Below are 24,683 nucleotides of genomic sequence, written 5' to 3'. Positions count from 1 at the left end.
ATAACTGAACATAATTTTTTGAAGGTTGACTTTTTTTTGTATTAAAAACACTTTTCTTTTATTGGTCAGATGAAATATGCTAATTTTTTGAGATGGGGATTTTTGGTTTTTCTTTACTTTTTTGCCAAAATCATCTATATTAAATCAATAAAAGGCTTGAACTACTTCAGTTGTGTGTAATGAATCTAAAATATATGAAAGTCTAATTTTTATCATTACATTATGGAAAATAATGAACTTTATCACAATATGCTAATTTTTTGAGAAGTACCTGTATAACGGGCAAATTCAACAGATGTATAAAGCCAACTCCCCTCCTTTATTGGAGCGTATTCAACTTGATCTGGAGAGATGGAACAGCCTCCCGGGTTCCTGGATGGGCCGAATCGCACTATTGAAATGTTTTTAAAAAAGTCAACTCTATAAAGCAGGCGTGCTCTGATCCTATTAGTATTACTACAGTCACGGCAGAGTGATCCTTAAGAAAACTGGAGGGCAGGCTGGAGGTGACCTGTGTTTTTACTCCTATCTATAATAATCCTGACTTCTTTCCAGGGATGTTGGATAACAGATTTCAAAGTTGGACACAAAAAGGATTATCCACAATACAAGATCTTTTAGAGGAGAACAATGTAATGTTATTTAATCAGCTGGCTGGGAGGTGTGATACTCAGCAGGGGGCTTTTTACCAATATATATTTACAGGTGAGAGATTCTATCAGGAAGAGCTCATCACATCTGGAGCTTCAGGAAATCTCCGACACAGAAAGACAGATCTTTCAATCTAAGTGGAATAATTCTATCTCAGAGTTTTATAATATCCTTCAGGGATACTCCACTGTGAATACATCTCAAGTAAAGGGACTCTGGGAGAGGGAACTTAAATCCAACATTTCTGCTGATGAAAGGGAAAAGGTTTGGGGAACGTAAAGACACTGTGTGTTTGTAACAGGGTTAAAGACACTCAGCTTATGATTCTCCACAGGGCTCACGTTTCCCCTTATGGACGCAATAAAGTCAAACCTGAACCGTCTCCATTTGGTCTTAAGTGCAAAACAGACACGGAACCGTCAGGCACTGCTTTTGGTCACGACCAGAAGTTCTGGAATATGATTGGACTGGAGAGAAACAAAATCCTTTATTCTTGTTGTCGGGACGAAGTGACCCGGTGGTGAGCGGCAAACAACAGGAAATTATACAGAATGTATTTTGGTTCACTGGATATCAGACAATGTTCCTTCAAAGACTCAACGGCAGAAAATGGTTCTTAGTTTTTGTTTCCCTGGATTTCCTGACCTGCATCATGAGAATGATATCTATATTAAAACCTGGGAACCATTCCTGACATAGTCTGGACTTGAGATCTCCTCCATTATTAAAAGAGCATTCTCATCTTGAATTCTGTTTATGGTACCGACTGTATGAACGGGCCAATTGTTGTTTTTGCAGATTCTGTGTTATTTCATTCTGTTTTAATCAAAATCAATAAATATATATTGGAAACAAAAAAAAAGGAAATGGCAGCAGGAACAAAGCTGCTCCTGGAGCGGCTCGTCTTCAGTTTTGGGGCTTTAAATCTCCGCCGAGATGGGAGGAGCTGGAACTCTCTGGTCAGGGGGTGGAGTCATCTCCAGAGATGGAGCTGGAACTCTCTGGTCAGGGGGTGGAGTCATCTCCAGAGATGGAGCTGGAACTCTCTGGTCAGTGGATGGAGCTGAAACTTTCTGGTCAGGGGGTGGAGTAATCTCCAGAGATGGAGCTGGCCAGTCGCTGCCTGTTGTACATCTGTGGCTTTCTCTCACTAAATTCCACAACACCGTCCGTTTCACACGCTCCGTCACAGCAGCATGCTGTATCTCGCTATGCTATGCTAATGGTAGCTGCTAACCTCAGCATCAGGACACTGGATGTGGCTAAATTATGCTAAAGCTTCTTTATTCACCTGATTACCATTAGCATGCTGTACCTGGCTGGATCTCGCTAACGGTACCTGTTTAGCTTAGCTGCAGTGAACCGTGTCTGGCTAACTTGTGCTAATGCTAACTGATCAGTAATCTGATCAGCTGGATGTCATTAATCTATGACTGTTCCAAAATCAATGTTCCAGCTGTTAATTAATCTGCTTTCAACCAATCACAGTAAGCTGTGAAATGTAGCCAGCGGTGCTTTGCACTGATTGGTTGATGAGGGTCGTGGGCGTGGCCTGGTTCACACGGGTCCATCTTGGGACAGTCCTCCAGGATACTTGTGGCTGTTTTGCACATGTATGTTTGGTCTGTGTTTGTGCTCACACCTTGACGTTGAGGATCTTGTCGTTGGAGCACGTGGCCAGCAGGAGGCGCCGCGCGGTGTTGGTGAACTGACAGTGGTTGACCTGCTCCTCGTGCTCCTCCTCAAAGACCCTGAGCAGCATGGCCCGCTCCACGTTCCACACCTGAGAACCAGACCAGCACTTCGTCAGGGCTCGGCAGACCCTCCGGGGAGGACAGCGTCCTGCTGTGGGGACGAACCTTGACCTTCCGGTCGCTGGAGCAGGTGGCGAGCAGCCGGTCGTCCGGGGAAAAGGCGCAGCACAGAACTTCCTCGTCATGGGCCTGGATCTCCGTGAGCTTCTCACCTGACGTGCTTTTAAACACCTGACGGGGCGAAACACCAGTGAACACCATCGGGTCACGTCTCAACCACAAACTAACACCACTCGCATAAAGACACGTTGGAACAGTGGTACCGAACGCAGACAGTGAGACGAGCACCTTGAGGGTCTTGCTGGCGCCACAGGACGCCACCTTGGTCCCGTCATGGGAGAAGCAGGCGGAGTAGACGGAGCCCTGATGAGGGTGGAGCACCAGACGACACAGACTCTCCACACTGCTCTCATTCCTGCGTTCAGACGTCCAGACACAGAGACGCTTCAGTGAGGAGGACCCACAGTGTTCTACAGTGTTGAAGTAGAGCTTCCTGTGTGGAGCTGCTCTTAGATGAGGTTCAATACAGTGAAGTGAAGCTTCCTACGTCAGGTGGAAGTAGAGCTTCCTGTGTGGAGCTGCTCTTAGATGAGGTTCAATACAGTGAAGTGAAGCTTCCTACGTCAGGTGGAAGTGGAACTTCCTGTGTGGAGCTGCTGTTAGATGAAGTTCAATACAGTGAAGTGAAGCTTCCTACGTCAGGTGGAAGTAGAGCTTCCTGTGTGGAGCTGCTCTTAGATGAGGTTCAATACAGTGAAGTGAAGCTTCCTACGTCAGGTGGAAGTAGAGCTTCCTGTGTGGAGCTGCAGCTCGGTGTCTGTTAGATGAAGTTCAATACAGTGAAGTGAAGCTTCCTACGTCAGGTGGAAGTAGAGCTTCCTGTGTGGAGCTGCAGCTCGGTGTCTGTTAGATGAAGTTCAATACAGTGAAGTGAAGCTTCCTACGTCAGGTGGAAGTAGAGCTTCCCGAGCCGAGCTGCTTGCTGCGCCTGCAGCCGGGCCTGAGCGTACACCTGGGAGCCGTGAGGCTGCGACAGCGCCAGCTGCACCACGTCGGGAAACGGCCGCTGCTCCAGCCGGTGTCCGTTCAGGGACAGGAACTCCTGGAACTGACTGCGCACCTGGCTGTTCTGGAGGACACAAAACACCAGCGCACACACCTCCGTCACCCTGACGACCTGCTCAAACTTCACCTTTCATCTGCTTCTTCTGAATTTAAGGACATTTCTGACCAACTGCTGCTGAAATAATCAACTGAAGATGAATTCACAGAGAGACAGGTGGGAGTCGATATAAAGGCGAGATGAGGAATAAATAAATACATTTATACATTTCTATATTTCCAGTTCCGTTTATATTTCAAAATAGTTATTTAATTATTTGCTTACATTTATATATTTTCACTGTCACTTTTTATTTTATAGTTATTAATTTCTCTGTTTCCATTTTGATTTATTTAATTGTTCCAAAGTTTATTGACATTTGTTTTATTTATTAATCCTCATTGATAGTTACTGATTTCATTATTTTCACCTTCATTCATTTGTTGATTTAACAAGTTTCATTTACATATTCCTACTTTTATTCACTCATCAGTTTCCATAATTATAAACATGATTATTTCAGATTTTAAATGACATTATTACTGAAATCATTCATGAATTTATTAAGTTATCACAATTTCCATTAATCTATTTCCACATTTATTCATTTTCTGTTTATTCGCCATTAACTTAGTGACACATTTATTCATTTATCGCGTCCATATTTAGTAATAAATTCCTCACTTACACACTAATTAATAGTTATTAATTTTAGTTTGTGTATTTAGAATGTTTTTTTTAATCCATATTTTCTACTTTATTCCTGTATTTCTTCACCTCAGTCGAATATGCGTGGAATAAAATAGTACATAAATCAATAAATGTGGAAAGCTGTAAATAAATACGTATGTTCACAAATAAAGAAGTTTTAAAAATCTATAAAATAGCCTTTTAATCACTAAGACTTCTTTTTCATTTTTACACATTAAAGCTTCTTTTGTGTTAAATAAACTTTCAGAAAGTAATCTGATGTGAACGGTCAGTCAGGTGGAAGATAAACGAGGAAACAGATTTTAGTGAAATGTCCTAAAAGACATTAGGGATTAAGATTAAATAATAGTGAAACTGTTTAGTGAGAAGCTGTGACGTGTGGATTTCTCCGTGTGCCGACCTCTTTGTCCAGAATGTGTCCGAACTCCACGTAGTCGTTGATGAGGTGCGCCGGACCCATAATCTGAGATTTAATACTGACCCAGTCCAGGGAGAACATGAGGGAGTACAGCTCCTACACACACACACACACACACACACACACACACACACACACACACACACACACACACACACGATCAATCAGAAATCAATAACCTCGGTCGGACCCGCCTCCACACCTGTCCTGATGTTTCATTAAAGGAGTCGTCACTGTTAACCCCCCGTTTCCTGGTTAAAACTTCATTCTTGGTGTTGAACCTCAGTTGAAACTGAAACTCTGGAGTTTTTTAAGTTTGAGCTCTTTGTTCAAACCAGAATCGCCCACAAGGGGGCGCCCCCCCATAAAGGGAGGTTCTGATTCTCATGGAGACAGGGGGCGGATATCATAAACCACCTCTGGTACATTCAGCCACTAACCACGAACAGGACGAGTATAAACATTGAACCATGTGATTTACAAATGACCCCGTTTCATTTTAAACCTCCGGGGGGCGCTGCTCTGCAGCTGGATGTTTGTAGACGGTTCCACCATTGTTCTTAGTTATATTTATTTTATGTGTGAGTAAATAACTGCTATCCTATTGCTGTGCTATCACTATGCTAGTGCTGTGCTATCACTATGCTATCGCTACTATCACTATGCTATCGCTATGCTATTGTTGTGCTATCGCTGTGCTATTGCTATGTTATCACTATGCTATAGCTGTGCTATCGCTATGCTATTGCAGTGCTTTCGCTGTGCTATCACTATGCTATTGCTATGCTATCGCTATGCTATCGCTATGCTATCGCTGTCAGAACGAGCTCCAGGTTTGATCTATTTTCTAAATGAATTTGAAGAATTGATTTGAAGACAGTTTCAGGGAGACTGGATAGGCGCGGACACCAGGTGACGACTCCTTTGAGTAAATATCAATTAGCCACCGTCATTCCTTTTCTTTGACATGTGCAGCTGGAGCTGGCCGACCGGGAGCCAGGAGGTGGTGCTGCTGCCCCCTGGAGGCTCACAGGCTGAGGACCAGGGAGCCCCTTACCTTGGAGAGGCTGGCTTTGGCCATGTGGTACGTTAGGAAGCGGATCCAGTAGAGACACTCCTCGTCTCCTGAGGTGGGCGGAGCTTCTCTGTAGTGCTGCTGGTACTGACGGACCACCTTAGTGTGGAGAGCCTGAAGCACACACACACACACACACACACACACAGTCAGCCCCTGATGAAGGCTCGGGGGTCGGGGCAGGTTCGGTGAGGACTCGCCTCCAGCTGGTTCCGGTTCTGCTCCACCAGGAAGTCCAGCTGCAGGTCATGAAGGTAGTACAGCGACGGTTTGTTGTGGCTGTCCACGAACAGCAGAGACTTGTTGACGAACTCATGGAGGATGTCCTCCACGTCCTCCGGCTCCAGATCCCACAGCACCGCGAGAACCTGCAGGAGACAACCATAAGAAATCTTCATCCATCGTCATCTTCATCCTCCATCAGCCACGGACGGTCAGAGGTCAGAGGTCAGAGGTCAGGCCTGACCTGAGCTGGGACCTTGATGTCCTTCTCCAGCACCGTCAGGTCTTTGTAGAGCTCTCGGTGCTCTTCAGGCAGAACCTCGATGCTCGCCGCCATGGCCTGGTCCAGAGCGTCGTAGTCGTACGACGACGACTTCCTGATGCGCTTGAACTGCTTCTGCTGCAGCTGACGGAGGTAGAACCTCCAGCGGTCCGGCTTGTCCTTCAGCAGGGCACCGATCAGGGACACCACCAGAGGAGAGCCTGAGGAGGAGGAGCAGCAGGAGGAGGAGCAGGAGGACAAGGAGGAGGAGCAGGAGGAGGAGAAGGAGGAGGAGGAGGAGGAGGGGGAAGATGAGGAGGACGAGGAGCAGGAGAACGAGGAGCAGGAGGAGGAGCAGGAGGATAAGGAGCAGGAGGAGGGGGAAGATGAGGAGGACGAGGAGCAGGAGAACGAGGAGCAGGAGGAGGAGGAGGAGCATCAGGAGGAGGAATAGGAGGAGTAGGAAAAGGGGGAGGAAGAGCAGGAGGACGAAGAGGAGGAGGAGGAGGAGGAGCAGCAGGACGAGGAGGAGGAGCAGGAGCAGGAGGAGAAAGAGGAATAGGAGGAGGAGGAAGAAGAGGAGCAGGAGGAGAAAGAGGAGAAGGAGGAGCAGGAGGAGGAGGAGGAGCAGCAGGAGCAGCATGAGGAGAAGGAGGAGCAGCAGGAGGAGAAAGAGGAGTAGGAGGAGAAGGACAAAGAGGAGCAGTAGGAGGAGGAGGAGGAGGAGGAAGAGGAGGAGCAGGAGGAGGAGGAGGAGGAGGAGCAGGAGGAAAAGGAGGAGGAGCAGGAGGAGGATCATCAGCAGCAGGACTTTAGAGGGACGGTCCCAGAGAGACGTCCATCAGACGGAGCGTCGGTGCAGCAGAGTGTTCGGACCTTTACACTCCCGGACGATGCAGCGAGCCTCGTCAGGAAGAGCCTGCAGCTTCATGTTGGTGTACAGAGCCAGAACCTCCAGCCCTTTGCTCTCCTCCAGACCGCTCTGCACCTCCACCTGGAACCTGGCGCCTGAAACAAGTTCACAGAGAGACAGACCGAAGACCGGCAGTCAGAGGAGGAGCAGGAAACCCTGAGTGTTCCTTACTGAGCACCTTTCATTTAAATCAAACTCCTCAGTGAGACGATGACCTAACGCTGGTTATTAACGCTCATTATTCAGACATGATGACTCAGTGTGCCTGTAGAAACCCTGCTGATATTCCAGAAAGATGTTTTTCTGTTCCGGGAGTTAAACTCTCAGGACTTAGTATCTGTTAACTTTGACAAAAGCTGAGTCAAATGAAGAGTCACGAGCAGCTGAGCGTGACGAGGAAGTAAAGGTGTTGAGGAACGCACCGCTGACGGAGTCGGTCAGGCTTCTGTTTCTGGTGGTGAGAAGAACTCGACAGTGGATATCGAAGACTTTCAGCACCCAGCTGTCCCAGATGTCATCCAGGATCAGCAGAGATCTACTCAGGGAAGAGAGAAACCTTCAGGAACCTCCTCTAGAACACTTCCCTCTCATGTAGTTTCTGTATCTGCACAACACTGAGAAAAGACACTTCACCCCCCCGCTGATCATCACGGCGCACAGAGGACTTAGAATGAACGCTGATGAATAACAGATACAAGTAAAGTAGATCCGGCTGAAGAAATCCATCCCATAATGCAAACAAGAAATGATATTCGGGTTTTTTACACATTATAAATGAATTGTTTCATACGTCTAGCTTGTACGTTATGCAAACTTTAACCAAACAATGGAGAGATATGACAATGTTTAGTAATTATTAGATGTTGAACCTATTTATTTAATGAGGTGTTTTAATTATAACTTTCTCTCTCTTCATCAAAGCTAAAGAACATGACGAAGAACCTCTAAGAACAGAGATCATCACTCAAAGTTCCATGTGAAGCTGAATGAGCTCAGACAAGAGTTAATGACCTCCTGAAGCTCTGCAGGTACTGGAGATAATCTGGGCTATAATCTGTGTTATAATGTGGAATACAATATGGGCTATAGTGTGGGCTATACTATGGGCTATAATGTAAGATATAAATTGGAATACAAAATGTGGAATATAATCTGGGCTATAATGTGGGCCATAATCTGGGTCATAATGTTGAATACAATATTGGCTATAATCTGGGCTATAATCTGAGATATAATGTGGGATAAAAAGTGGGATATAATGTGGAATACAATCTGGGATATAATGTGGGCCATAATCTGGGTCATAATGTGGAATACAATATGGGCTATAGTGTGGGATATACTGTGGGCTATAATCTGGGCTATAATCTGGGCTATAAATTAGGCTATAATGGTGGATGTAATCTGGGCTATAAAGTGGGATATAATGTGGAATATAATCTGGGATATAATGTGGGCCATAATCTGGGTCATAATGTGGAATACAATATGGGCTATAGTGTGGGATATACTGTGGGCTATAATCTGGGCTATAATCTGGGCTATAAATTAGGCTATAATGGTGGATGTAATCTGGGCTATAAAGTGGGATATAATGTGGAATATAATCTGGGCTATAATGTGGGCCATAATTTGGGTCATAATGTGGAATACAATATGGGCTATAATCTGGGCAATAATGTGGGATATAATATGAGATATAATATGGGATATAATGTGGGATATAATGTGGGCCATAATCTGGGTTATAATGTGGAATACAATATGGGCTATAGTGTGGGATATAACCTGGGCTATAATCTGGGATATAAAGTGGGATTACCTGGGGTATCGGCGTAGCATGAGGAAGCGGAGCCGCTCCTTGGCCTCGTCCAGAGAGTTTGGGGGCCGGTGGAGGGACTGAGGGTCCAGACTCTGCTCCAGACGGAAGCACAGGGTCTGGATCCGGACCAGCAGGTCCGGTTTGTCCAGCTGACCGACGGACAGCCAGTGGACGCCTCCGGGGAAGCAGTCTGACACGGCGGGGGAGGGGCAGACGTTAAAAACACAGAAACCATCTTCTCACACTTTAACGTTCTCATGTCGGATTATAATCTTGGTTCTTCTCTTATTTCATCTGAAAATGATCATTCATTCATTCAAAATCAAAATACTCATTTGGAAAATAATCTATTCATCCACACAGTAACTATTCAGGAGAATGATCCAGAAAATAATCAAGATATATTTGAGTTTCATTCAGAAAACGATCCATTAGTTTAAAGAAGATTCTAGAAAATGACTCCAGAAGATCAAATGATAATTAATCCCAGAAAATGAACTTTGATCCAGAGACTGTGGATCGTTGATGAGATGATGAGCAGAACCCTTCATGTTCTGACCTGTGATGAGTCCGGAGTGTCTCACGGCCTCAGCAGCCAGCACCGACTTCCCCGAGCCGGCCATGCCGAAGACGGTGACCCAGCCCGGATCCTTCTCCAGCCGGTGGAGCTTCTCCCGGGCCCGGTTCAGCAGCTCGGGCCGGCTGACGAACACCACCGGCCGCTGAGGGACGCCGCCTTCGCTCAGGACGGCCTGCACTGTGAACGCAGGAGCAGGAGGGTCACACACACACACACGGACACACACACACACACACACACACACACACACACACACACACACACACACACACACACACACACACACACACACACACACACACACACACACACACACACACACACACACACACACACACACACACACACACATGGACACACACACACACACACCATCAGCAGCGCCCCCTCTGGGCAGGTCGTCCTCCAGCAGCTTGGCCAGGTCGTGGTAGGCCTCGCGGACCAGAGCGTTGTAGAAGGAGACGTAGGCTCGGTTGTCCTTCCTCAGCAGCAGCTCCAGCAGCGCCACCGCCTGGTTCCTCGGGGTCGGCTGCGCAGAACAAGATCCACTTTCACTATTGTTGTTCTGGTTTGTGTGGCCTCCCGGGTGTCTGCCACCACACCCACCTGAGCTCGGACCGTTTCCTCCTCGTCCCTGGTCAACACGTCGTCGCTGACCAGGTGGTCCAGCAGGTAGCCGGGCTTGATGTCCTCCTCCAGCCGGCGCCGGAAGCGCAGCAGGCTGCTCCTTGCTCTCTCCTCCAGGACCATCTCTGCGAGAGCGGCTCAGCCAGCAGAGTCCTGGAGGTTCAGACAAACGGACCGGGTGACAACCTGCTGGACCCACCGCCAAAACAAACGCTCATATACACTCATTCAATTCAGTAAAATAACAGCAGACGGACCTAGTAAATACCTTATTGAAATACAACAATCACACAAACTCACTGTAGATTCTAAAATGTATAAGAATGTAATAATTACAGCTAAATGAAGTGGAATACTAGAATAACACATTCATATGCTCTGACTCTTAATGTTGATAATCGTCCTGAGCAGCTTCATGAGGACAGTGTGGACAGCAGGACTCTGCTCAGCAATGAGGAGCTGCTGTTATACTGTTATACTATAACTGAGGAGCTCTAGAGTGGCTTATTTCTACCTGTAGACGCTCTATCCATCCATCCATCCATCCATCTTCTCCCTCTTATTAGTTTCCGGGTGGTGGGGGTGTCAGTCTGAGCACCGTCACCCAGATCACATTGACCCATTAAGAACCTTCCTGCAGGTGGAGCGCCCACAGGAAGGTGGCGCCCGGCGTGGGGCATGAACCCTCTACCTTGAGACTGAGAGTCTCATGCTCTACCAGCTGAGCTCGCCGGGGTGTAGACGCTCTAACGTAAACTGTAATGATGTTTCTCATGGTAAACCCCTTCGCTCCTTTCATAACGGTATTATAGGATCTCTTTGTGAGGCCAGCAGAGGACACTTCACTGTCCATAAGAATACAGGCAACATCAAACCAGGGTGGAATAAACATCATCCAGCAGCTCAGGAAGCCTTCAAAGCTTGGACTGAGGCAGGCCGTCCCAGGCAGGGGTCCGTCCTGGAGCACAGGAAGCTTCCCAATGCTCGGTTGAACTATGCTGTAGGTTTTGCATGCAGACATGAGAAGGAAATGAGAGCAGGACTCAACGGCTGGAAAACTCCTCAGTAACAAGGCCTCAGATTTCCGTTCAATAGGGGACCAGCAGCTGCATGAACAGTAGAGGGAGTTCCTGGTTCAGATCACACAGCAGAGGTACGGTAGAAAACACCACCAGGAACTATACAGCAGTGTTAGAGGGGAACCCTCTGTAATGTGGTGGGAATCACCGCAAAGGAGGTCGATCAAGCAACAGTACAGCGTTCTGATAACAAAGCAGTGGTTCAGGTCACATCACTGCAGAGCGCCTGAAGCTTGCTGGTCCAAAGGGTTGGAGGACTTGTTGCTCTGTGCTTCACTGGGTTTCTGACTCCTGGTCTGCCCCCACCCTCTAGGAGTTCCTGTCATTAAGGACAAAGCTGGAACGATTGGGAGCCCAGATAACTGCCAGTGTGGTATCAAAGGTACTGGAAGGGTTCTTTGAGATAAAATCACTAAACATATTGGTACCAATGATCAGTTTGGATTTAAATCCAAAACATGGAACTGATCTCTGTATTTATGCACTGAAAGAAACTGTTGACGTTTCCCTGATAGGATGTGTTGATGAGTGTAAACAATGGAAAGTTGTTTATGAAATGAAGTAAAAAAGGGGGTGCCGGATAATATCGTAAGAACTTTGGCTTACTGGTACACTAATCAGAACATGCAAGTCAAGTGGGGTGATACATTCTCTTCACCTTTTAGGGTGAGCAATGGTGTACGACGGGGGGGGGGGGGTTGTAACCTGGACATGGATGAGTTTCCTCAACAACTGAATAGATGTAAAACTGGACGTGTGCTGGGGAACAAGATAATTAATCATCTCATGTCTGTTCTGAGTAAAGGTTAAATATTGGTATTAAATATAATGTTAAAAGCAACACAGTTCTGATATGTAGAACTAAAGAGGAGAAGGACCTCAACTTCCCTCATTTTTACCTGTCAGAACAGGAAGTCACTGTCAAAACAAAATACCTGGGACGTCTCATGACTGATCAAATGTGTGATGATGATGATGATGATGATGATGATGATGATGATGATGATGATGATGATGATGATGATGATGATGTAGATGATGATGTGTATAGACAATGCCGTATTCTGTAGGTTCAAGCCAACATACTAGCAAGGAAATTCTCTATGTCCTCTGAAAATATGAAAATGACTCTCTTTAGAGCTGATAGTACTCCCTTGTATACCGCCCCCTTGTGGAATAAACAGCGTACAACGCTGCTCTGAGGAAGCTGCTGGGGAAACCTCACTGTGAGACGTTCTGTCAAGCGGGAGTTTCTCCTTTTCAGGCTCTCATGAGGAATCTGATGTATACATTTATACGCAGGCTAGAGTACTCTAAGAACCTCATTATAATGCTGCCGACTAATCCCAGTCATAGTACTGTGAAATACCAGTCACCCCCGTGGAGGCTTTGGTATGGGTGTCTTTTATAAATACAAATATTGTCCAATTGCTGATATTTTTATACCGTTTTATTCTCAGTTTTATGTATTTGTGAATCATTTTTTATGGACTACTATGTCTGCAATGATGATGATGATGATGATGATGATGATGATGATGATATACTAATCAGATATTATGATATTATTAAACTTACTAATAAAATTAAATATACTTCAAGGAATACTCATTTCAATATTTCTTAATTTAAATAGAATCAGATAACATTTATAGTATGCATATATATATATATATATACACACACACACACACACACACACACACACACACACACACACACACACACACACACACACACACACAGTTAAATGCATACAGAATATATATATATATATATAGATATATATATACTACTAAGATTGTCAACACAACGATAACAGCAACATTGCTTAAGAAATACTAAAATAAAACCAACACGAATATCAGAATATCCAAACTATTCAAACCCACTATCAAGACTGAAAACACTACAATAACAGCAACATATATTCCAATATATAGAGCACGAAATAATAAATACACAATCATAAATGTACAGACTTAATGCACCAAAATAACAGCAGCATACAAACCAACACATCGATATTAAAAAACCCAGCAAGGATTAAATCTGTTAAAACTCTAAAACGACACCAACATGTACTGTAAACACTACAACACTGAGAAACCACTGCATTTCCCCATAAACTTCTCTAGAGGGAAATACTACTTTAGTAATGCCAGAGGTAAAGAACTACAGTACTGTAAAAACGTAATAATGCAGCGATAACCGGAAGAGGAAGACCTTCAAAATGAAAGTAAGGATCATCGTCTGTCCATGAAGGATCACTAAAAGGTTAAAGTTCACACATATTAAATGAAGTGTCCACAGTCCATGAAGTTCTGCATGTCCATGAATGAGACAGTAAATAAAGACATTAAAGGTTTGATTCCATGTTTGTTCGTCCTGCTTCAGATTCCCCAGGTGGAAATCATAAAGTCGGATTTTATCGTATTTCAATGAATGAGTCAGTAAATCTACAGGAATCTACAGGGCCATCGCTGTTGGTCGTCCTGCTCTAATCCAATGAATGACAGATTAAATAACCAGGTGTTTGTGTTTGATGAAAGTAGAAGCTGCTTCACTCAGTTCGTTTCTTGTCCAGACAAGTTTCCACTTTCACTCAAAAACACAAAGAAAGTCCGCCGCAGCAGCTACTTACCGGAATCCTCCGAGCTTCCAGGGGAAGCTGCGAGTTTAACGTTTCTCCCCTGTGAGCTTAATTCACGTAGTAAAAGAGTAAAACGTGAGTAAAACCAGGGTTTCTGATGTTTTCTTCTTCACGCCCAGTTTGAAACTCTTCCGGATTCCCAACAAAAACAACAGTCCCGGTGCGAGGCAGCCAATAAGGAGGGTGGGATTCAGGCACGTGATCGATGAGCGCATGCACGTTGTCACCGGGTAAAACTGGTGCTGCGTTCATGAACCATTCATCTGTGGGAAATAGTAACTCTCCGACTGTTTTTTTAAAAAAAGACGCTTCTTTTTACTTAAATTTAGGCTAAATCACTCTAGTTTTATCGACTTAACCTGAAACCATTTGATTTCTAACTTTGAATTAATGCACGCTGCCACAACGCGCAAATAAAGAGAAAAAGACCTTTCACTTTTAAGAGTCCAGCTTGTTTTTCTTTTCCATTTTAAGCCACATTGTAAGTGCTATTCCTCTGAGATATACTTCCCAAAACACTTGTATATTCTAAACCTGTCGCTCACGAAACAGAATTTTTTTTTTCATTGTAAATGTATTGACTTTTGTTCAAAATGTTCATATTTACTCAGTGTTTAGGGTACCGTAAACGCAGCAGTGCTGCCTGGTGACAGAGATGAGAACGCGTTGTTTATTCTGCAGGACAAGATGCTCTCAAAGCTCTGATAATGCAATTACAGGCAGCATTAATACAGAATGAACCTATAAGGTTGTTTACAGGACGTGAAGCTCTGATCATGCAAAACACCTCTGATAATGCAAATACAGTGTAAATACAGAATCATTCAGTTTATTCTTCAGCATATAATGCACTTTAAGCTCTGACCGTGCAACTGCAGTACTGTTAATGCATACTTTCTTTAATTATTGACACGATCTTATTGGTTTTATTATATTCAAAATAGACAAAAGTATTGGTTTTATTACATAATAAATATTTTTGTACAATTGTGGCTTTGTTACCTTTAAAAGGGCCATAATTATTCAGTTCTTTCTATTGATAGTTTTTTACTAACATGTCTAATTACTGAGCTGGATCAACCTGTGACCACTGCACTCAACCACTGTCAGTGTGCTGATCTGAGATGAAGCAGATGTTGTCAGACATGCAGATGTTCAAGACACGATGTTGGTGGACGTAACAGTCAGAAATCTCCCTGACAGAGAGATGATCTAAATCGCCACGTTACAGTAAACAGACGGTTTAAAACAGAACAAATCACAGGAAACAGCGGCTCGTTTAAAATAGACCCCTGTCTTTATTTCTGAGGTTCACATCTTTATCTGATTTATATTCATTTGATTGTTATCTATATACTGAGTTATCCATTCCATATACTTTTTGTTAAGATTCATATTTAAAACATAATTACTGTACATGTTATTGACGTCGTTATCGTGTTCAGAGAGCAGCTGGCCCTGCGGAGCTCCGTCAGTGCGGCTCCGGCTCGGCCTGGTGGCTCCACACCGGTTTACGTTTCTCCACGAAGGCCCGGATCCCCTCCTGGCCGTCCCTCAGCCACAGGTTGTCCACCATCACCTGGGAGGTCATGGCGTACGCCGCGTCGCGACCCTGAGACATTTGTCTTTAGGACACACAACACAAGCCCCGGTGTAGATTACCACAGATTACCACCGTTCAGGGATTAACTTTCAAATATATGAGGTCTAGTACAGGAGGGGGAAGCGTCTGCAGGCAGAAGAGAAAAACAAACAAATCTAAAAGAGTTTTTTCTTTTAGTTAATAACGTGGGAGGAAACAGTGAAATCTGTTTGTTATTTATATATAAAGTAATATTTTTTTGGAAGTAAATGTATCTCTATATCCCCTTGTTGGTTTCCCTGAGGGATTATTTCAGTATTTGTTGATATTTATTATTTTGGTAGGTTCTTTTGAAGCCCGGCACCGCACCTGTTTGTTTTGTTTTTGCCGGCCCACCAGGTACCGGTTCTTTTGATATTTTATTAAGTTAGGACACGGGGTGGTTCTGGGGGTTTTGCTGGGTTCTGGTTTTTAAATAACCCGCTTGCTTTTCAGGCTCAACACTTTTTTTACAAAAATTAAAAACCAACGAGCAAATTAAAAGAAAATGAAATAAAAATTGTAAAAATCCAACCGTTTCCCTGTGTCCTTCCAGATATGTCCCGTCCCTCCTCGGGGTGTAACAACAGGTAGAATTTGAGCCCCGGCGAGCTCAGCTGGTAGAGCATGAGACTCTCAATCTCAAGGTAGAGGGTTCATGTCCCACACCGGGCGCCACCTTCCTGTGGGCTCTCCACCTGCAGGAAGGTTCTTAATGGGTGTAATGTGATCTGGGTGACGGTGCTCAGACTGACACCCCCACCACCCGGAAACAGATAAGATGGATGGATGTATAATTTGACTGTAATGATAATAATTCTATATATAGAGAAAAATTATATTTATTTCAGATCTTCTGACTTCCTTTTAAAGTTGAATATTTCTAAATCAAATCATTTTCAAAATAACTGTTTTCTATCTTTTTATTTTAATTACCCTGATTTCATTTCATTACTATACATGAATGTATGCATCCTGAGTCTGTCCAGCTTTCTTTTATATTCTTATTTAATTATTTTCCCCCCTTGTCCTGTTCAGCAGCTCGGTTCAAACAATATGATGTGATCTAGAACCTTCTGGAGTCAGAACAGTTTTTACAGGAGTCTCCTCCTGCTGCTGCTTTTATTAGAAGATTACATGGCTGCTCTACACGACCGGGGGGGAACGCTCACAGAGAGAGAGAAGAGAGAAGATTGAGGGAGAGGGGGGAGGGGCTAACATACAATACCCTTGTTGTGCTACATATATTATTTGCAGTTATCACACTGATCCAAATACTTTACAACTGTTATTAGATTAAACCAGCCTGAGCAGCTCTATCTAGACAGTAAGATGATTTCTTAGATTAACCAGCCTGAGCAGCTCTATCTAGACAGTAAGATGATTTCTTAGATTAACCAGCCTGAGCAGCTCTATCTAGACAGTAAGATGATTTCTTAGATTAACCAGCCTGAGCAGCTCTATCTAGACAGTAAGATGATTTCTTAGATTAACCAGCCTGAGCAGCTCTGTCTAGACAGTAACATGAAGCAGGAACATGAATTAACAAAGAGGTGACAACAAAAGAGGAACATGATTTGAGAGTTTGAGCAAATGATGACAGAGAACAAGCAACTTCACCTTTCGTGAGGAGTGGTGTGTGTGTGTGTGTGTGTGTGTGTGTGTGTGTGTGTGTGTGTGTGTGTGTGTGTGTGTGTGTGTGTGTGTGTGTGTGTGTGTGTGTGTGTGTGTGTGTGGTTTGTCCACTGGGTGTGGTCGGAGCTGTTGTGGGGGGACCCGTAGCGACACCCCGGGACCCGAGGCCATCGGGCCCGGACACCGCCCCCCCCCCCCCCCGGCGGACAGCAGCCCCCCAGGCCCGGGGAGGCCCCAGCGAACCACCCCAGAGATTCTTATTTATTCATTCATTCATTCATACATTGATGGACCTTTATTTATATTTACTTGTTTTTTTATTTACTGAGGCAAATATTTACTAAATTTACAGATTCACATATTTATTTCTTTACTTCATATTATAGTAATTTATTTGCTTTCATATTTAATTGATAATGTAGCTACATTTATTGACACATTTATTTATTGAGATAAACATTCAAGCTTATTAGCATATATATTTATTTGCTGTCTTCTCAATGTACTTGTTATTGAAGTCATTTATCAAAGTTTGATTCTACAGCCTACTAGATCCAATCCCCACTAAACTGTTTAAAGATATTTTCCCCGTGATTAGTACATCAATACTAGATTAGATCAACCTGATTAGTAATAAATACTAGATCAGATCAACCTGACTAGTACATCAATAATAGATCAGATCAACACATCTCTAATAACAGGTAACAGGAAGTAGTTTCAGTCACTGAGTATCAATATCCAACCTTCCTTTATTTCTAAAATCCTACAGGAAGTAGTTTCAGTCACTGAGTATCAATAGCCAACCTTCCTTTATTCCCAGAAAAAGTGATTAAAAGTCATTTATGTGATAATTTAATCAAAAATAACTTATTTGAATCTTCCCAGTTGGTTTTAGATTCATCAGAGCACAAAGACTCTCTGATCAGAGTTATTGATCATCTTCTCTTGACCTCAGACAAAGAACTGGTTTCTGTTCTGGTCCTGTTAGAGCTCAGTGCTGCATTGATACTATTGATCAGAACATTGATACTATTGATCAGAACATTGATACTATTGATCAGAACATTGATACTATTGATCAGAACATTGATACTATTGATTAGAACATCCTACTACAGAGGGTGAAACCCACATGGGGCTTAAAGGTACAGCACTAAATTGATTCCGATCATATTTATCAGTCAGGTTCCACTTCATCCATGTTCACGAGAACTCTTCAGTCCAGAGTGAAGTTAAACATGGAGTTCCACAGGGTTCTGTCTTAGGTCCTATACTTTTTACTTTATACATGCTTCCTGGAAGGGAATATTATTAAAAAACACTCAATGAACTTTCCATTGTTATGCTGATGACACACAAATCTATTGATCTATGGAACCAGAGGATAATAACCAACGTTCTAAACTAGAAGCTGTCTTGAAGACATAAAGGTTGGATGAGCTGTAATTTCCTGCCGATAAAACTGAAATTATTATATTTGGCCCAAAACATGTGAGAGAGAAATGATGTAAAGATCTAGTACCACTAGATGGTATTACTTTGTCCTCCAGTACCACTGTGAGGAACCTGGGAGTTCGTTTGGACCAGGATTCATCCTTCAACTCCACATTAAACAATCTGCAGGACTGCCTTTTTTCACCTCCGTAATATTTCCAACATTAGAAACATGCTGACTCAGAGTGATGCTGGAAAAGTAATCCATCATTAGTTACTTCCAGAGTAACTATTGTAACTCCCTATTATCAGGGTGAAACAATAACTGCTCATTCAAAATGCTGCAGCCAGAGTCGTGACAAGAACCAGCACCAGAGATCAGCTCACTCCAATAATAACCTCGCTTCATTGGCTCCCTGTTCGATGTAAATCCTCCTTCTTACTTAGAAAGCTCTGAACAACCAGGTTCCATCATATCTTAAAGAACTGCTAGTCCCAGATCTCCCCAGAAGAACACTTGGTTCTCAGAGTGCTGGCTTACTAGAGGTTCCTAGTTTTTCTAAAAGTAGAATGGAGGCGGAGCTTTCAGCTTCCAGGTTCCTCTGATGTGGAACCAGATCTCAGTTTCAGGTAGGGAGGCTGAAACAGGCTCTACTGTTAAGGTTCTACTCAAGACTTTTCTATTCATTAAAGCTACAGTGAGGACTGCTTCAAAACACTTTCATTCTCTCTCTACCTCTCCACCTCTCTCTCTACCTCTCTCTACCTCTCCTACCTCTCTCTCTACCTCTCCACCTCTCTCTCTACCTCTCTCTACCTCTCCTACCTCTCTCTCTACCTCTCTACCTCTCTCTACCTCTCTACCTCTCTCTCTACCCGAATCAGGAGGTGTTTCCAAGGTTTGTATCTCCCCCCAATCTATCTCTCTGTCTATCCTATCCCTTCCTCTCCTCTATCCCCCCTCAATCTATCTCTCTGTCTATCCTATCCCTTCCTCTCCTCTATCCCCCCTCAATCTATCTCTCTGTCTATCCTATCCCTTCCTCTCCTCTATCCCCCCTCAATCTATCTCTCTGTCTATCCTATCCCTTCCTCTGCTCTATCCCCCCTCAATCTATCTCTCTGTCTATCCTATCCCTTCCTCTCCTCTATCCCCCCTCAATCTATCTCTCTGTCTATCCTATCCCTTCCTCTGCTCTATCCCTCCCAACCAGTCAGCAGAAAGCCTCCACCTCTGACTCTGGGTTCTACAAAGGTTCTTCCTGTTAGAGGAGTTTTTCTTTCCACAGTCGTAAATAAATCTGCTGCTCATGAGGATTTGTTGGGTTTTTCTCTTTTCTCTGTTAAAAGCTCCTAGAAATGACTGTGTTGTGTTTTTAATCTATAAATAAAGTTCAATTGAATTGAAATACTAAATATTTACTTCAATTAATATTTTGTCTTTTATTACTTTATTTATTTGGATGATAAATAACAAATTGTTATTGTTGAAAGATTGATTTTAATCGTGTAAATGTTTTTCTTTTCTCTTAGTGAACGGAGCCCAGGAAGAACAGTCTCTGGCAGAGACATCTCGGGATCCTTCAAATAAAACTAAATAAATAAAATATTTATATTAATTTTAGACTAAAAACATTAACTCTAGTTGATTTAAAAGCTTTGTTCATCCTTTAATCACAGAATGGGACGCCGAGTCTTTATTTTGAAAGGGTTTGTTTCTGAAGCAGTTTCCTGTCGTCACCTGTGGAACGTGGCTTTTCCCAGAGCGACGACGGGCCGACTGGCCGCACACACCCGCCGGGCGATGCTCGCCGTCTCCTCCTCCAGATGCTCCTCCGACACCACCTTGCTGACCAGGCCGTGCAGCAAGGCATCGCGGGCCGAGATGGGCGTCCCCGTGAACAACATCTCCATGGCAACCTGGTCGAAAGGACGGAGGAGGCGGGGGGCTTAAAGCTGAGCGGGTCGGTTCTGACGTTTCAGTTTGTGCAGAAACTCCTCAGATTTCTGATTTTCTCAGATTAATGACAGACTTCATGAGCACAACAAGAAATACAACCACAAAAAAAAAAACACTTTTCTTACTTAACAGGACAAATTACTGACATAAAAACATGCTTTCTTGCATTTTCTGCAGCTGAAAGATGTTTATTTACCTGAATAGAAACTTTCACTACTTTAAACTGAAAATATGTTGAACTTTTGTCCAGCTGAAGGATTAAACTCCTTAAAAGACCTTAAAAAGGATGATAAATTCTAAATAGAATATATTCTATGTTCTGTGTTACAAAAAAAGAAGGATTTAAAATTATTTATATTAAATTCTATGTAACATATTGAAACGGTGTAAAAAGATTAAATGACTTGAAATAATGATTATATAGAAAATATTTTCTAAAGTAATTGAATAAGCAGGAGATACTATCACGGTTGTATTTGACGGAGTACCGAGGGCTGTCTTGTTTTGAACGTCCCGCTGTGCCTCACCTTCCTGGGCACGGCGCGGCCGATGGCCACGGCCGGCGTGGAGCAGAACAGCCCCACGTTGACGCCCGGCGTGGCGAAGGTGGACTTCTCTGTCGCCACGGCGATGTCACAGCTGGCAACCAGCTGGCAACCCGCTGCCGTGGCAACACCGTTCACCATGGCGATGACGGGAACGGGGACGTCCTGGATCAGAGTCATCACCTGAACACCGACAGTCACACCTTCAGGTATTCTCCCATTTTCATTCAGTTCGTTTTCAAGAAACGATTTTCTCTCGTCAGTCTTTTGATTTGATATATTTTACTTGATTTGAATTACTGAACTTATTGCCGGAGCAAAACGTTTGACGTCTAATTCTTCAGAAATGTTTACGGAAGGATTTTATTTGAAATTATTGTCTTCGTTTCTTAATTTTTTTTATTTTAATTACCGGAACTAATTTGAACATTTCTAAAACTATTACATTAAATACATTTGGACAAATTAAAACTCTTCTGCAAACATTTCATTGAAATGTAAATAAACACACTATTCATGAGAGAAAGTCAGTTTGCATCATCAGAATCAGAACATTTTACATTAAAAAAAAACAAAAAAAACCAAACTTTTGCTCCTTTTTAAAATTATGAAACTTTTCACACTTTTTTCAGAACTTTCTTCTTTAAATCTCTATTTCCTTCATGTTTGATTCATTCCACTACTTTGTAGTCTACAAGCACTTTATAATGACCTCCTCAACACTGCAATGTCAATAAAAACTTTTGGGAACGGTAATCTCACCACACAACAGGGACTCATCGTTACTCCTCCAGGAACCACAGAGTCTTTCAATTTTAATGAAATATGAACAAATTAGACTCTGAGAAGTTTGCCAGCAGAAAACTGCTTCACTGGAACAAACAAGATGTTTTCAGGTCATTTTCTTAGAAAGTTACTCGTTGGAATTCTCAATAAGCAAAGGAAAGGAGGCTCAATGTTTCCTTTAGAACCTCCTTCAGCCTAGGAACCACTGATGGTTCCTTTACCAAAGGAGACCAGCTCATGTTCCCCCACAATTCCTTGCGGCGACAACATTTAAAGGAACCCGCTCATCGGAGCGTTCAGGGAAAATCAGGATGACTGAAAAAGGAGCAGATCATGTAAGTTACCAAAGTAATAATCTGCCTAGAACAACTTGAAATCATCTAGAACCCAGATTAACTTATTGTAGTTCATTTTCACAAACCTGTAGTTCTTTCCCCACCATGGCAGACGTCACTAACTAGAGCCGCCGTCGCATTATTATGACGTCACTAAGTGAAAGTCTGACTGCCTCACCACCGTGATCTCCTTTACTAACTCCTTTAGGAAGCTTCCTAACACCTTTACTAACTCCTTTAGGAAGCTTCCTAACACCTTTCACTAACTCCTTTAGGAAGCCTCCTAACACCTTTACTAACTCCTTTAGGAAGCTTCCTAACACCTTTCACTAACTCCTTTAGGAAGCCTCCTAACTCCTTTAGGAAGCCTCCTAACACCCTTCCCTTACCCTGTGACATCATCCACGGGGGTTAGGGAAAGGTGAATAGGAAAGGAGACAGGAGGGACTATTCTGACGCACCCTGAGTTTGAGCCTCGGCTTTGATGCACATTAGCTGAAAATGATGATGTCATGGCCCCACCTCTCAACCTATAACCCCGCCTCCCTCTCTGTGATGTCATCGATGACTCTAAAGCGTTGCGTTGGATCAAAGAGGAGCAGACAGAAGAGACGGACCTCTGAACACGTCTGGAAGACCTTCCTGTGGTGGTCTCGACCCCGAGACGAAGTCAGCTCCTTCAGGTCGTGTCCAGAAGAAAAGACCGGACCTCTGGCTGGAGCGCACACACACACACACACACACACACCAGTAAAATATATGCATCTGTATAGATATATATATATATATACACACACACACACACACACACACACACACCAGATATGACGATGACCCGGAGCTGGGGACTGTCGATGTCAGTCAGGATATTTTCTTTGAGAGATTCCAACATGGCCAGCGACAGAGCGTTTCTCTTCTTCGGATTATTTAATATAATCCTCCTGGAACAGAAACGTTTCACTTTGACTGAGGCTTCTAATAAAAGTGACAGGAAATACAACCACAGCAACTATTAACTCACCATCATGTCAACAGTATTTCCTATAAATAAGAAAATAAATAAGAGAACAGATGTACATCATGTCGTCCACTTTTTAAGGTTTTCCTACCAATTTCTTTGAAATCAATCAGAAAAATACAGCATTTTTTAACCGCTTGTGTTATACATCAAATAACTCATCTGAATTTACATTCACATCCTGACACGTGAATTAAAGTACGTTATGTCGACATACTGTACTGTACTGTACTGTACTGTAATTACAAAAACATCACGTGAGACTGAAACATCTAGTCATTTAAATCTGTATTTTTCTTAAATATGATATATTTATACAGCAGACAGTCTATCTGGGAACATTTCCAAGGCAGAAAACCGACTTTTGTTCCACACATTTATATATGTGAGCTGCATTTACACTCAGACCTTGGCAGATATACTGAAGCAAAATTCATGTAATTTATTGATGCTATTGTCGGTATAATCTTTGTTTCCCTTAAATATTGTGTATTTGAATTTGAGATCTGGGACATTTAAAAGGCTCAAAAATATATTTTAACCACAAAAATAGTTTTTCACACAAACAACATGTATGCCGAATTATACTTTGAGCCCACGGCAGATGATTTAGAGAAGAATATGAGACACTGTAACGTGGTATTGTCGTTAAAATCTTTGTTTCCTAAATGTTGAGTATTCACACAGGAGCTCCTGTTGTGTTTGGGACATTGTAAAAGGCAACAGAATTACGGTAAACAAAGAAATATCGTTTTCACACAAATTAAATCCCAGCCGAATGTACTTTCGGATCGTTTGATGTTCGTTCATGTGCAGTTCGTATCATTATATCCTATTTAACCTGTTAAAACCTGTGTTTTGTGTACAATGTTGTGTATTTCCTCCGGACCTTCGGGCAGAGACCGTTAACAAACGCACCGAACTCCGTGGTTCTGCTCAGTAACCGTCAGCGGCTCCGGTTCGAGGCTGGCGAAGAACCGAGTTCCGCTCAGCAGCGACGCTTTCCCGTTGTGCTGGAAAAGTCCTGAAACTCTCCTGAGCAGGAAACTTAGAGACATGTTGCTCAGTGTTAGCAGGGTTCGATCCGGTCACTGGTCAGGTTCACTTCCGGTACTGTGACGTCACCACGCAGCGCTGCGTCAGCATTCAGGTTAACTCATCATCAGAAGTTCAGTTTTTAATTTCTATTTTCAAGTTATATTCGAAGGGCAAAGTTCGAAACAACTACTTGGTATGAATTTATAAAAATAATTATTTTCTTTTTAACATTTTCACGTTTGAAGTTCAAACAGCCAGTTAAGTTTATTTATCTATTTATTCAACAACTTGAATAATTCAATATAATTGACTTCAACTAATGATTACCCGAGGAAAGTCTAAATGGGGGGGGGGGGGGGGGCTGGTGAATGAAAGTTTG

The 24,683-nt window shown here is 43.1% G+C and overlaps 2 protein-coding genes across 3 annotated transcripts in view; both read right to left on the bottom strand.

Moving 5' to 3' along the window:
* Positions 1-14,051, bottom strand: part of apaf1 (apoptotic peptidase activating factor 1) — a 41,334-nt gene extending 27,283 nt beyond the window's left edge. The window contains exons 1-15 of the mRNA XM_080492364.1: positions 13,921-14,051; positions 10,177-10,350; positions 9,943-10,099; positions 9,550-9,747; positions 8,991-9,180; positions 7,591-7,703; positions 7,132-7,263; positions 6,238-6,476; positions 5,972-6,139; positions 5,754-5,885; positions 4,679-4,792; positions 3,410-3,594; positions 2,754-2,880; positions 2,511-2,636; positions 2,294-2,434 (exon numbers count right to left, since the gene is read on the bottom strand). Coding sequence (XP_080348490.1) covers positions 2,294-2,434; positions 2,511-2,636; positions 2,754-2,880; positions 3,410-3,594; positions 4,679-4,792; positions 5,754-5,885; positions 5,972-6,139; positions 6,238-6,476; positions 7,132-7,263; positions 7,591-7,703; positions 8,991-9,180; positions 9,550-9,747; positions 9,943-10,099; positions 10,177-10,320 — 2,166 coding nt within the window. The 5' untranslated portion in view covers positions 10,321-10,350; positions 13,921-14,051. The remainder of the gene's footprint in view (positions 1-2,293; positions 2,435-2,510; positions 2,637-2,753; positions 2,881-3,409; positions 3,595-4,678; positions 4,793-5,753; positions 5,886-5,971; positions 6,140-6,237; positions 6,477-7,131; positions 7,264-7,590; positions 7,704-8,990; positions 9,181-9,549; positions 9,748-9,942; positions 10,100-10,176; positions 10,351-13,920) is intronic.
* Positions 14,052-15,204: 1,153 nt separating this feature from the next.
* On the bottom strand, positions 15,205-24,389 carry echdc3 (enoyl CoA hydratase domain containing 3). 2 transcript variants are annotated; one of them, XM_080492387.1, is made up of 6 exons: positions 24,185-24,389; positions 23,068-23,189; positions 22,866-22,963; positions 21,110-21,310; positions 20,364-20,542; positions 15,205-15,554 (listed from the first exon to the last, which is right to left on the bottom strand). In XM_080492387.1, the coding sequence occupies exons 1-6, from the start codon at positions 24,322-24,324 to the stop codon at positions 15,401-15,403; spliced, it is 894 nt and encodes a 297-aa protein (XP_080348513.1). In that variant the 5' UTR covers positions 24,325-24,389; the 3' UTR covers positions 15,205-15,400. The 2 variants fall into 2 exon arrangements, with proteins under 2 accessions (XP_080348513.1, XP_080348512.1); XM_080492386.1 differs by having other exon boundaries at positions 21,071-21,310; positions 24,185-24,383.
* Between the last annotated feature and the right edge of the window lie 294 nt (positions 24,390-24,683).

This window comes from Lipophrys pholis (assembly GCF_963383615.2).
Source record: "Lipophrys pholis genome assembly, chromosome: 22".
In the NCBI taxonomy this organism is placed as follows: domain Eukaryota; kingdom Metazoa; phylum Chordata; class Actinopteri; order Blenniiformes; family Blenniidae; genus Lipophrys; species Lipophrys pholis.
The sequence above is the reverse complement of the archived record's forward strand: the minus strand, read 5'-3'. Positions and strand labels throughout refer to the sequence as shown.